Source organism: Phragmites australis, chromosome 4 (assembly GCF_958298935.1).
Source record: "Phragmites australis chromosome 4, lpPhrAust1.1, whole genome shotgun sequence".
Classification (NCBI taxonomy): Eukaryota; Viridiplantae; Streptophyta; class Magnoliopsida; order Poales; family Poaceae; genus Phragmites; species Phragmites australis.
This window is the reverse complement of record NC_084924.1, coordinates 42,505,917-42,519,551: the sequence shown is the minus strand read 5'-3', so window position 1 is coordinate 42,519,551 and position 13,635 is coordinate 42,505,917. Positions and strand designations below refer to the sequence as shown.

Below are 13,635 nucleotides of genomic sequence, written 5' to 3'. Positions count from 1 at the left end.
CTCGTCAGGTCGGACCAGCCTTATAGGTGGGCCGGACGGATCGTGAATTTGGGAGGCCACTGCGGCACTATGGGCTATTGTTGTTGAATAAGGCTGGGATTGAGCACCGTGATTGCATTTCTCGGTTCTCTGACAAAAAATCGAACCTGTCAAAAAGATTAATAAATAATAAAAATAGCATTGCTTTGAGTCGGGGTCAGGAATCGTCGAGCGCTAATAATTAGACTGACAATGTAGGCCCACGAAATGTTGGCCCCACAAGTCATTGTGGTAAGAGGAAAAACGTAACCACAGCTGCCTGTAAAGCGAGGCCACGCGCTTTCCGTATAAAATATCCTTTTCTACAATTCTACAACATTTCCCCCTTTCTTATATTAACAAAGAAGGCAAACTACAAACAGCCAATGCGCGCCAAAAAAAAAGACCAACAAGAAAGAAAAGAAAAACAAATCAAATTAAAATAAGATAATGATAAGAAAGTCAAAGTGATATTTATTAAGAGGCAAATAGTAGAAGCTATGGCAAATAATCGAAACTATCTCTTTGCGAATGATGGAAAAAAAATCAATTTTCTCATCAAAGAAATCTTAAAACCGATCAGCCCAACCAAAATTCCCCCGTCGGCTCGGCTCTTCTCGACTCGTTTCGCGCCGCCGCCGCCTCAATCTCGAAGGCTCCGAAATCCTAGGGTTTCCGCGTCGTCTCCATGGGCTCCAAGAAGCGGTCGCCCCAGCATCCCTCCGCTGCTGCCGGCACCCCCGCCGCCGGCGAGGTATCCGGCGATGTCGGCGCCCCGCCGGCGGGGAAGGGGCCGGCGGCAGCGGCGGCGGTGCCTGTTGGGGTGGTGCTGAAGCCACCGGATGTGGCGCCGTTCCTGATCAAGGTCTACGACATGGTATACGACCCAGCGACCGACGCGGTCATCTCCTGGAGCGCCGGCGGCGGCAGCTTCGTGATCTGGGACCCGCACGCCTTTGAGCGCGACCTGCTGCCTCGGCACTTTAAGCACAACCACTTCACCAGCTTCATACGCCAGCTCAACACCTACGTGAGATTCCCTGATCCCTGTTCCTTTCTGTTTGTTCCCGATGCACGAATTCGATGTGGTTTTGTGCGGATTGGACGCAATTGGTGGTGTAGAGACAGTAGAGTGTAGGTCAGGTTAGGTTCTATGATATCGTGTTCATTGCGGCTAGCTAGTGGTTTAGTTTTCAAATTTACAATTGCTTGTTTTCAGTAGCTTCTGATCAAATATGCGAGTCTGTTTGCATCGCGTGTAGCTTCAGCAGTGTCTCTTGATGCCAATTTTGGTATATTCTGTTGTTGCTTTATTCAATTTAGTGCTTCTTGTGTTGAGATTATATATAACTTGGGTTGGTTGTGCCATTTTGGAGTTACTTTCAGCCTGTAGTTCCCAAGAGAATACTGAATAGTTCAATTGGGTTGAGAACCTTTGGTGATATACTGATATAGATTGTTCATGTGGTGCATTTGTGCCTCATTACTCAAAGAACGTCAATGAATACAACACATTCCATTGGGGATTAAATCAAATATTTTGTTGGCTTCTAGAACTCTGTTGAATGTGATCTTTTATTAGCTAGGAAAGGATGCATTTTGCCATTGGGTCATTTTCCTAATCATAGTGTATGTCTATTGAACTTCATATCCGTACAAAAGGATGCTGTCTTACTACTTACCACTTACCAGCATCCTAGCCTGATGCCCTATATGAAACTATTGCTTACGGTTTGCTGCATCAAACTACTTGCACTGAATTGGTGTTCAGTATATCATTGTTTTGATGGTTATTATAAGTTGTTTATCCAGTTCCATGTTGTTTGATGTACTGATTTTTGCTCACAGAGTTGCCTAAGTCAATATCTTTTTTCTGTGACAGCGAGTTTGCTCCTTATGTCTCCATATATTTATTAAAACTTGCACATGAAGCATGTAAGTGGAACACTGTAATCATGGAAGTTGAAATAGAGGCATTACTAACTTAATTATATTATGTTCAAACATCCTCTGCATGATTTTTTCTATTATTTCGTCTGGATGTTTTCTATATTGTAATTTCATGTTGAATCTTTGTTTCTGCTATTAGGTGAATTTATTTGTGTTTTGCTTTGTTGTAATCAGGGATTTCATAAAGTTGATCCTGATAGATGGGAGTGGGCCAATGAAGGATTTATTAAGGGCCAAAAACATCTTCTGAAGACCATCAAGAGAAAGAAGAAATCCTCTCAGGATGCACCTAGTGATCTGCAGCAGGCACCTGTCAAAACTGCACCTGGCACTGAAAACATCGAAATTGGAAAATATGGAAGCCTTGAAAAGGAGGTTGAAACCCTTAAGAGGGACAAAGCTCTTCTTATGCAGCAGCTTGTTGATCTCAGGCAGTACCAGCAATCATCTAGCCTTGAAGTGCAGAATTTAATTCAACGCCTTTGTGTGATGGAACAGAACCAGCAGCAGATGATGGCACTTTTGGCAATAGTTGTCCAGAATCCAAGTTTCCTCAATCAGCTGGTGCAGCAGCAGCGCAGGAGTAACTGGTGGAATGATGATGGGAACAGGAAAAGGAGGTTCCATGCTCTGGAACAGGGTCCTGTAGCTGATCAGGAGACTTCTGATGGAGGCGCACAAATTATTCAGTATCGTCCTGTTCCTGAAACCTCCAATCAAGCAATACCAGTAAATGGAGCTTTTTGTTCAACACCTGCACAGCCAGTTTCAAGCCCTGGACTTGCCATGCCCGTGGATATAGAGACGACTTCAAGCAATGTTGATACTCTCAGTTCGACTGGGGACCTTTTTACTGACACATCTGCTCTACCTGAATTGGATGACATGATGCTATTTGTTGATGACCTAGAATACACACTTCAACAGTCAGAGCAGGACTGTCAGATGGAAGCACAACAGAACTGTCAAGTGGACCCTCCTTTAACTATTCAAGATTATGGTTTAGAGCAGGACTGTCAGATGGATGCACAACAGAACTGCAAAAATCCTCAATATGGTATTCAGTAATTGCCGTATGCCATTGCCTCATTCTGTTCCTTTTTTATACAAAGCTTGCATATGTTATTTTTATTTAGCTGTTGAATTGCTATGCCCAATTGCCCATGTTTGGAGGCAAAGGTCAAATTATGCATTTTATGTGCACAAATGCAGATCAGCTTGTGTTTGGTCAGTTGTGCTGGGATTTTGCAAAGACAAAAGGCTTTCTGGGTCACATTCCTGTTGCTGGTTGGCAGTTTGCTAGAGTGTGCATGCTGTTTCCTTCCTTTATGTTGGAAGAAACAGTGCTCGACAAGCTGAGCAATGGTTTTTATTTGGCTGAATCAAAGCATTGAGAGGTCATGATGCCTGTCACAGCCAGAACTAAGCTATTCTTTGTGTTTCTCTGAAAAACAGTCGGAAAGGATCCTGTTTTGTATATAATAATATACATAAGTTAAAGTTACAGGAGAAAAGAAATGTACAAAAGTCAAATATCTTGGTGCAAACAATCTATTCAGTCTTGAATTACAGGAAAATGTTGCTTTTTTTTAGCCTGTGGGTAACCAGGGTCAATTCTGATTTGAAAGCTATTCATTTGTGGTATTGATTATATCCTATTATCCTATGCTTTGCTTATTTGTGTCTTGTTCTGTTCCATCCAGTAGTTCTGACTAATTTAACTCTATTCTTTGTTGCAGTTGATGTCATAACCGAAGCGTAACTGGTGTGGTCCAGGAGCACATTGTCCAGTAACATGAGGTGGGTAGAGATGCTTTACCATGGAAAAGTTACACTGATGTATTTATTAATTTTACTATGTTTGCAAAATCAAACACAATACAGCACCACCTGTATTTAATTCCTCTACAATAGCGATAATTTGCTTTACTTTAAAAGTAACAAGTCAGTACTTGCTGCTTTTCATCTATATCATAATTCACAGCTGCTACTTGACCTTGCCATATCTCTCACCTTTTTCCCCCTGGCATCAGACACATTTTTTATATGAGTGTCTTTCACTTTTCTATCCAATGCTATGCAGAATCCGCTTACTTTGATATGAAGTCCATTTAGCTTTTGCAGGAACGTAGGTCTTTCTTCAATGCTGACTAACTCAACTATTTTTAAAAAGAAAATAAAGTGACTGAGCACTCTTTTCTTGTAACTACATAGAAAAACTGTAAATTACTCTGAAAGCAGTTCATTTGGTTGAAGCCTAAAGAACTGCCAAGTTCTTTACAATCATTTTCGTCATGTTCCTTTCCCGTATTTTCTTTTCTTTCTTTAAAATATTTGTTTGGTTGTAGGGCTTCATGTTTCCTTCACTATCGTAGCAATGTGGTTCCACTCACTGATGTGGTTTCAGTTTCTGCAGCTTTGTGATGACCGGAGTCTTGAGACTGGCGAGGTTAGGCAGGTGGGGTACCATTGCAACCTGAAGACGTTGGACGTGTTCAGAATTCAGTATACTACTAATACGCAGAAGGACAGAAACACATGTTGACTATACAGGATTTCTTTTTTCCTTGTTCACACGTTCAAGGCAGTGGACAGGGTTTTCCCCCAACTCTCTTTGTCCTAGCTACATTGATAACGGAAGTTAGCATCGATCATTTGTTGTGTATACCGTTGTATTGGATCATCATGAGCAGTTTTGTACATTTTTGTCGCGTACTAAGAGCTTGATGAGCTCTTCGTATCGTAGTCTTTTTGTATACGGGAACCCTGCAGGGTGCAGCTGCTGTTCAGGGTTCGGGAGATAACATTTTAGCATATCTCCTAAAGCCTGAGCACACGAAGATATCAGTAAGTTTATATCCAGCTGACTGTCATTGAAACCCTTGACCGGTACAAATTTTAGATGGGAAAAGTGCCAGGTCGAATTGCCGAACCAGCACGCACTCTTTCCAAAGCTATATATTTGTTCTTTCAGCTTCCCGAAATGAGAATAGGGGTTTGTTTATTTCAGTCTGTTTTTGTTCCTATTTCTGTCAAAAATTTAGGAATTAGAAGGATAAATAAATAGATTTGCTAAAAATTGGTTTACAGAGAAACTAGAAGTTTGCTTACGAGGAAATGGTAGAAGCTAGTTGAGAGTAGTTTTTTTATAGTATGTTAAGAAGCTGAAAATTTCTTATAAAATTTAATAGTTAAAATTTAAAAACAGCTTTTCAGAAATGGAAATCCAAACAAATACGACATAAGTGATGTGCACTACAATGACGCATGATAAAATGGTCAGGATAGAAAATTGAATATGATAAAAAATAGTCAGAAGGGAGCAAGCAAGCGCATCTGGTGTAGTGGTATCATAGTACCCTCCCACGGTACTGACCGGGGTTCGATTCCCCGGATGCGCAGCTTTCATTTTTTTTTACCAATCATTTTCCAGTCTGGACTGCCAAGGCCAGCCGCTTGCTCCCTTGTTGTGCCCGCCTCAGTGATCAGGCCAGACCTGACCAACCCACCTCCCGCGATTACCCCCTGGACACGGCCATCTTTCCGGCAGCCTGCCACGGTACTGACCGGGGTTCGATTCCCCGGATGCGCAGCTTTCATTTTTTTTTACCAATCATTTTCCAGTCTGGACCGCCAAGGCCAGCCGCTTGCTCCCTTGTTGTGCCCGCCTCAGTGATCAGGCCAGACCTGACCAACCCACCTCCCGCGATTACCCCCTGGACACGGCCATCTTTCCGGCAGCCTGCCAAAACCGTGCCTCTCCAATCATCCTCGGCAGGAGTCCAGCAGCGTGAGAGTAACAGGCGGAGCATGAGCTGGGCAGTGACCTCACCTCTTTTGTTGTTTGTTTCGCACCCTGCGTATCGTCATTGGCCACCGTCCCACTCCAGTCATCCAGGTGCTAATCCTACCCATCCTTTAAAGCACATCTGGTGGATTCGGATGTGCTGCAGCCAATGAAGCTTGAAGAACCGCGAGCAAATAACTTACACGTGATCGATCTTTCTCGGGCTATTGGATAGCCGATAACCAATTAACCTTTGCAGTCCGTGAGAAAAAAGGCATGGCGAAGTTTTTCTCCACCCTTCACCCTTGCGATGCGTTCATGATTCTTCCTCGTCCGCGGTATTGTGCCGTATCCGACGGCGCTACCTATGGCAGAGGACGCAACCCGTACGATCCGGCAGGCCATCCGCTTCCGGGAAACACCCGAATCTCGGCCGGCCGTGCCTGCCTGCACAGCACGGGTAGCCGTTGCCGCTGCAGAAGAATCCGTCAGGTTGTTTCCTTTTCCCTTCCGAACCATCTCCGATGATTCCACTGGCAGGCAGTTTCACGCCATCACAACCAGCAGCTCGTCGCTGCTGACGCAAGTGCGTTGGTTGTCTGGAGAACGTTGCTGGTTGCTCCTCCATGAATATCTGCCTTGACAAAACGGCGACCGTAGCAACTTATCTGCTTCGTTCAGTCTGCAGTAGCGACGCGTGCGTGCCTTCCCGACTGTTGTTCATTTGTGGGCGTGTCGCATCTGAGAGCGACAACGCAGAGCGTGACCGATGGAAACCGGAGATGGAGGAGCTTGATCGTCCGAGCTTGTGTTTGGAATTTTTTGTACTAGTTCACTTCAGAGGAATATGCTGCGGATGCTAGACTTTTCTTGTTGCACATTGTTATTCGATACTACAAAGATGTAGCAAACGTTTCCATGTTCGGTTTAACCTTTATTCCAAGGATGGTGGAGGACGTTTGGAGTGAAATACTTACAATACATTGGAGCAGGTACCAGACTTTGATCAGGACCAAGCAGGAGATGCTGCAGGGAGCATCACCAGTCTCAACTCTCAAGTGCAGGGCACCATGTGAAACTCATGTGAATCAAGGCGACAGTAAAAGAACTGCATCCGAAAAATGCACATACTCGCATAAGATGTACTGCATACTATGGCATTTCCATTGCAGATGTTTAAGAATAATCTAGAACATCATTCATCATCTGCACGTTTCCACCAAATGGAATGAGTACAAACAATGTGCCGTGCCGGCCATCAAATCTAAATGAAACCATATTGTCCTTGTGACCGGTCGTTAGAACTACGTTATCAGCACAGCCGGTTAAGTAGTGTCACTTTTTGTTTGCTTGCTTGTTTAGTGTCATTGCTCACACATTTGTTATGGCCCAATGGCAAAAGGCATGGAGATATGAGTCATCTCAACAGTTTTGTAGTACTCATAGTTATCACACGTTCGCCAATAATGATGACACCCAAATGCAACAAACCCAACACAAACCAAACACTCGTACGTAAGCTAGTTCACCGTCAGTAAAACTGGTACTTATCCCTGATGAAATGAGCCATCATGAGATTATCTCATGGATTTTGGTAAGATAACTCCATTCATCATGTTTACAATAGATATGTGTCTACGAGGGATAAGATAGTGACGGATCAACACGTACTACTCCTCAAGCCAAACAAGAAAATGACAAGTGGGATGATCTATCGTCGTCTCACTCCTCAAACAAACACACCATAAGTACTTAAAATACACCTTTATCGCTGACAAACAACTAATTTTTTTCTTTCAACAGAGTTTGTTACTTAATGGCCTAGTTTTTTAAGGTGTAGAGCCATTGATTTTCGATAGGTGACTTGAGAGCAACCGTCCGGGACAATTTTAGGTTTGTTCATGCTTGTAGAAAAATTCCCAAGCATCACAACAAACGAAGAACTTACTAATCCCACGCTTCCTGAATTGACCGGTGAGGTTTAGGGCCTACGGAGGAGATTTTTGGGATTGTCGGTGTGCTTTATAGGTTTAGAGGGATGCTGGGGAAGTAGGTCGATTCGGTGAAGGAGATGAGTGCAAGGGTAGATCAATACCGGCGGTGGGAGAGATAAGGATGTGGGGATGTGGTCTGATAGAGTCGGATTAGTGTGGCGGCAAGTGGTGGGTGCGAATCCGACGGAGACAAGTGGGGCAGGCGAGCGCTGTGGGAGCTATTACGCAAGCTGAAGAAAGAAGATAGACGAGCATCATCTGATCGCAAGTCGATGGTCGCATGATGAACGCCCGATTTTCAGTACATTTAGCAACCGCCTAATAATCCAGACAGCCAGATGGCCAGTCAGAAACTGAACTGCACAAATCTGCCTTCATGCGATTTGCGAAATGAACTAAAAAAAGGAACGAATACTTGGATGACAAAAAGGTTAAAGGAAAAAAGGAAACGAAAAACACCACGAGTGACAGGTTATTCGTCCACGTGGCGTAACTTATGTACACATCAGCTCATCCTGGCTCCTAAATCTCCTAGTTAATTAAACGGCGGGCATCTCGGCTACAGGCCACCCTGCTCCGCCTCCGCGACGAGCGCGGCGAGCGCTGTTTGCGCTCCGGCCGCGTCCCGCTCGGCGACGAAGGGGTGCTCGAGCAGCTCGGCAACGGACGCGCGCCGCCCGGCCTTCTTCTCGAGGCAACGCGCCACGAAGTCCCGGAAGTCCTTCGACGCAGCGGCCGGTGGCTCCGGCGCCTCGCCGAAGCATATGGCGCACATGAGCGCGGCCCAGTCCGGGCGCTGCCCCTCTGGCAGGAGCGGGAAGTGGCCCAGGTACAGCTCCAGGATGGCCACCCCGAGGCTCCACACGTCGGCGGCGTAGGGGTCGTAGTCGCCGGAGTGCGCCCCCGGGTCGAGCCGCTCTGGGGACATGTACGCCGCCGTGCCGACGTAGGACGCACAGGGGTCGAGCCGCCGCCGCAGAACCTTGCCCGCGCCAAAGTCGGCGATCTTGACCTCGCCGGCGGCGCCGAGGAGCAGGTTGGACGGCTTCAGGTCGCGGTGCACGACGCGCAGCGCGTGGAGGGCCTCGAGCCCGAGGAGCGCCTGCCGCGCCACGGCGGCGATGGGTCGCTCCCCCATCGGGCGGCCTAGCCGGCGGAGCAAGTCCGCGAGGGAGCCCCCGGGCATGAGCTCGAGCGCCAGCGCCGCGGGCGCCTCCCCTGCGGCGTCCGACGCGGACGGGACCACGGCGTGGAGGCGCACGACGTGGGGGGCGTCCGCGGCGAGCATGAGCATCTCGGCCTCGCGCACCGCGGAGGAGTCCCCGGCCGCGAAGATCTTGAGCGCGAGCGGCTGCGCGGACCAGCGGTGTCGCGCCTTGTAGACGGTGCCGCCGTTGCCGTGTCCAAGAACGGAGAGCCTCTCGTAGTCGGAGAGGCGGGCGTCGGAGGCGGAGGCAGAGGCTGAGGCTGCGGCGGCTGGCTGAGGCTGCGGTGGCAGGCGCAGGGCGAAGTGGTCAAGCGGGAGGGTGAGGTGCGGCAGCTGGCGGCGCTGGCGGACGAGAGCCATTGGTGTCTTGGACTTGGCGGCGAGACAGGTGAGGCGGGTTGGGTGAGGTGAGGAGGCAAGCAACTAACGAGGGAGAGGGGAGGTGAGGTGAGGTGTATATATGGAGTGGGAGTGTGAGGAGGGGACAGGTGAGCGGGTGAGAGTGGAGTGCGGGTGGAGACACCGGCAGGTTAGTCCTTTCGGAGTTTCGGTTGGATCTCCACCTCTCCTGTATGTTCTCATCCTCCTCTCTGCGATGTTTTGATAAGTAATATCTAACAAATATACAAGTAGCTATTTAATAGATATTTTTTTCTCACAACTTAATTTTTTTTAACTTAATTATGTGAGAGTATTTATTTTTTAACTTAATCATGGGAGAGTGAATCTTTAGTTTATTTTTTAGTTTTAGATTGATCCAATAACCTAACCAATTAAAACTTACATCTCTAATATCTATAGTTTGTCACTAGTCACGACAAATGCCATGTGCATCTTAGCGGTTTCTTATGCTAGTGGATTAGTTTGTTTTGATGGGGAGAGGCGGGGAACCTAATTCTTAGAAGTTGGGTATTTAGAATATGAGTGAGAGATTGTTGTTGTTAAAAAAAACTCTCAATTACATGGAAAAGTGAATGCCGTCTCAAGAAATTATGGGCTTTGCATCACGTAGTTCATGCTGGTTTTAAAAAACCTCAGTTCTAAATTGTTCAATGTGTTGTTTACATGCATGAAGTTTATGCCGTTATTTGCACTATACACACTGTATTGTGAGATCATTGACTCTATTACATACGCGAAGTCAACATAATATGCACCAAAAAGTACGGAAGTTGACGTATATATTATTGTAAATAGGTCATTCAGTATTTACTACCACAAAAATTAACGCCCCTACTTGTACTACAACATTGTCACTAGAGTAGGTATGTTTTTTAAAAAAATACCACTAACCTAAAAGTAGCGGCATAGAAATGCACTTTCAAGTTTTGCAATGGTATTTATGATATTATCTATTCCTTTGGCATACAACATATTATAAAGTTGTAAATACAAATGAAAATTTTCATTTCTAACATACTAAATGAGGATTGTTTACTACGTTTTGTGACGTTCATAGGCACTTTTTTATCACACCATGGAGCTATTCTCACCCTAACCATATTAATTATCGGGTACATGAGACTGAATATATCAACAAGTCCATAAATCAGTGAGACCTATTTTTAGTGATTCCAGAGAAGAGTATAATCGTGATTATTGAGAAATGAGATGCTTATTAGTTACGAGAGTAAAGAAGTTTTTGAGATGAACCGGAGAGATCACATCCATCAATGACATTACTTTTCTAGCTGAAGCAATAGGTGTATATACGAAACTAAGATGATCTTCAACGGTTTCCCTTCAGAACTCATAATCCCTTCACGAAAGAATTTTCGTTATTTTCAGCATTCCAACGGTTTCCCTTCACAAAGTGATTTCCAGATCATTCCCTTCAGAACGAGATTCTCTCTCCTTTCTCTTCACGAATCCCTTCGAAAGGAAGCTGTTGGAGATGAGAGAAAATAAAGGGAATGAGAACTGGAAGGGGAATCAGGAAAGAAATAAAATAAAGAGAATATAGTTAGAGATGGTCCATGCTAAACATTGTTTGCTGCTGTATCTTCATTGGTGCAAAAAGTTATACATCTCATCTAACCAAGCATGAGAATCAACATTGGCTTTCATGATTAAGTAGAGGTGGTTGTACTCTTTATCTATCTAAGATTAAATTGCAGGTTTACTCATTATGTGTCTTACCAATGTGAAAATTTCTTTCAGCGAAACTCGTCGACAGTGAGACGCTTGTGGTGATTTCGTCAATCTTTGAGCTTTATATCTCTGATCTTTAGGAAAACGATATATGAGTGCGTGCGGATGATGATGTGCATGCGAGCGTGCGTTTACAAGTTGTACCTAGGTTTCTGAAAAAAATCTAACCAATCCATAATTGAACCGGTTATTTCGTTGAGTACCTTGTCACAATGGCTAGGCCTACGGGGCAATTTAGGCAGTTGCATCGCATTGCGGTTCAGTGTATATAATACCTTGACCCTCCACAGCTCGTTCCAAAAATCGACGATCACGTGTCACATTAGCACGTACCGGGAACCAGCAATCATGTTGCATAATCACGCCAACCAAAAGTTAGGCCCCCCTGCCGATGCCCTCTCGGCATTTTTTTTTGCGTTTTCCCGGGTCCTGTCCGTTCCAGGCGGCCGTCACGAACACGATGAGCGCAGCGCAGCCGTCTCCTCGCCCGTGAAAAAGGGACGAAGTCGATCGGGGGAGAAAACGTGGGTAACAACAACCGGGTTAGGCCAAGCCGGAGATTGGCAGGGAGGGACACGAACGAAGACGGGAAGAACTTTCTAACGCCCACGCCCGGGCGCCTAGTTGGCTAGTTGCTCTGTTCCACGACAGGATCACTCAGCGCTCGCCTTCGTCTGGACTCTGGATCCGGCGAGCGACTCCCACTGGTCCCTATTACAGCGAGCGTTTTGTTTTTTTGGTTTCGGTTGGGTTAATGCCTTGCCACTAGGCAAGTTGGGTGTTGGGAAAGGGAAAGGGATGCGCTGGGAGATTTTTGCTCGTTCGATTGAGATGTGAATTGGAGCATGAGTGCCCCGTTGGGCAAGATAAATGAAAATGTTAACGAAAATTGTTTCTTTTAGGATTTTCCATAATACGTCCATTTTTTTCTACTTCTACTATTTGGCACCTACTCCAAAACTCTCTTTTGTTCTTTTACAAAAGTCCATTATTTAAATACTCTATTTAAAGTAGAGTACCTAATCATTAACTGTGTATATTGAATAGGAGGGTACAAGATTTTATATAAGCTCAGACATTTTTTATAATAACAACCCTTTGTCATATGCTACCTTGATTAATCTTAGAAGGAGCCAATTATACTGGGAGTGTGTTTGGATCCACTTATATGAATCTTGACGAATTTTCTCGCGTTCCAAATCCTAAAATTTTTGTCGGATGAATCTGATCGTGACTTGAATCTATTATGGATCTCAATGGGTTATTTCTGTTTCTATTCGACTTCGTATCGCTCCTGTTTGATTTTTTTTTTCTGGCTTGTCCTTCTGACCCTCTTCTCTTTTTTGATGTACCGTATTCCCTTTTTATATAGTCAGGTCAAGGAGGCATACCCTACTCAGAGTCTCGAGCGTGACTTTCCTGGATTGTGTTCTCCGAAGGATTCTTTCATGATCTGTGGATAATTTCTGTGTAAAACACGATGAACAGTTATTAAACCTAGCATATAGAGTGACAAATGCATTTTTTTTTTCTAAACTTTACTTTATCCTAGATAACTGAACTATTGTCCAATTCTAAAATGGGGCTGAGAGCATGCGTCGGTAGGATAGACCTTTGATAGGTTTTGGCCTTTTGGGCTATTTCCTTTATGAAAGTCTTCACGGTCGAGATAGATTCTACTGGACCAAGAAAGATTAGATGGGGTTTGCCAAGATCTTAGTCCAAAATTTTCTTTCCAATATTATTTAAAAATGCTAAGATTAGATGTATGTTCTCCTGGATAACTAAACTAGTATTGTCCAACCCTACTTTTTTTTTAAACGAATCGGGAGGGGAGCTGCCCGTTATATTAATAAGAAGAGACCGGACAGACAAAAGTTTTAGATAGTCCCGGAACAAACGTGGATTGGGGAGACCAGGATGTGCCCTAACCCAAAAAGAAAGCATGTTCTCTCGCTAACATATGCTTATGGTGGCGCACTCCCACAAAATCCCAAAGAGAGGCCTCATCCATGATGAGGCAGATGGCTTGAGACGAGGCCATTTCCTTGTGGTAAAATAATGTGCCGAGTACGTTATTTCCAAATCTCTCAAGAAACAAGTAGAAGAAGAGATCTAATCCCTTTCCGTGGGGTGTTGCATGCATTAGTCATAGTCGACCACCATTGGTGCATGGTGTCTGATGGCAACCACTGAGTTGGGTGAATTGTCGATTATCCTAGCCAAGTCGCAATATGGCGCCAAATACGTCTGGTGTACCGACGGTCCACAAGAAGGTGAAGAGAGGTCTTCAGGAATCTTCAACAGAGACTACAGAGGGGATGTGAAGGCCATCCTCACTTTCCTAGGTGATCTGCCGTCCAGAGCTTGTTCTGGACTGCAAGCCAAGCGAAGAACTTACATTTTGGGTGGCGCCCATGCTTTCTAGAAGATGGTGGTGTAGTCGCAGTCGGTGTATCCCCAGAATTGCATTATGTACGACGAGGATGTGGAGTACTCAATGGACGTGGACATCCTTCGATAGATAT

The 13,635-nt window shown here is 45.1% G+C and overlaps 2 protein-coding genes and 1 non-coding gene across 6 annotated transcripts; 2 read left to right on the top strand and 1 right to left on the bottom strand.

Moving 5' to 3' along the window:
• Window positions 1-511: 511 nt before the first annotated feature.
• Window positions 512-4,687, top strand: LOC133916609 (heat stress transcription factor A-9-like). 4 transcript variants are annotated; one of them, XR_009909520.1, is made up of 4 exons: window positions 512-1,048; window positions 2,143-3,041; window positions 3,708-3,768; window positions 4,385-4,687. XR_009909520.1 is itself a non-coding variant. In XM_062360355.1 (4 exons), the coding sequence occupies exons 1-3, from the start codon at window positions 707-709 to the stop codon at window positions 3,728-3,730; spliced, it is 1,248 nt and encodes a 415-aa protein (XP_062216339.1). In that variant the 5' UTR covers window positions 514-706; the 3' UTR covers window positions 3,731-3,768; window positions 4,376-4,687. The 4 variants fall into 4 exon arrangements, 2 of the variants coding, with proteins under 2 accessions (XP_062216339.1, XP_062216338.1); XR_009909521.1 differs by having other exon boundaries at window positions 4,376-4,687; XM_062360355.1 differs by having other exon boundaries at window positions 514-1,048; window positions 2,143-3,025; window positions 4,376-4,687.
• Window positions 4,688-5,298: 611 nt separating this feature from the next.
• On the top strand, window positions 5,299-5,369 carry TRNAG-CCC (transfer RNA glycine (anticodon CCC)). The gene has a single exon. It is a non-coding gene; the product is annotated as a tRNA-Gly (tRNA).
• Window positions 5,370-7,980: 2,611 nt separating this feature from the next.
• Window positions 7,981-9,469, bottom strand: LOC133916608 (mitogen-activated protein kinase kinase 9-like). Its single transcript, XM_062360353.1, has one exon. The coding sequence runs from the start codon at window positions 9,314-9,316 to the stop codon at window positions 8,309-8,311; it is 1,008 nt and encodes a 335-aa protein (XP_062216337.1). The 5' UTR covers window positions 9,317-9,469; the 3' UTR covers window positions 7,981-8,308.
• Between the last annotated feature and the right edge of the window lie 4,166 nt (window positions 9,470-13,635).

Excerpts from the sequence above, each read along its gene's own strand:
- LOC133916608 (XM_062360353.1), bottom strand. The coding sequence starts at position 9,316 with ATGGCTCTCGTCCGCCAGCGCCGCCAGCTGCCGCACCTCACCCTCCCG.
- LOC133916609 (XM_062360355.1), top strand. The coding sequence starts at position 707 with ATGGGCTCCAAGAAGCGGTCGCCCCAGCATCCCTCCGCTGCTGCCGGC. Across the intron at positions 1,049-2,142 it reads TACGCCAGCTCAACACCTAC|GGATTTCATAAAGTTGATCC; the intron begins GTGAGATTCCCT and ends TGTTGTAATCAG. Across the intron at positions 3,026-3,707 it reads CTGCAAAAATCCTCAATATG|TTGATGTCATAACCGAAGCG; the intron begins GTATTCAGTAAT and ends TCTTTGTTGCAG.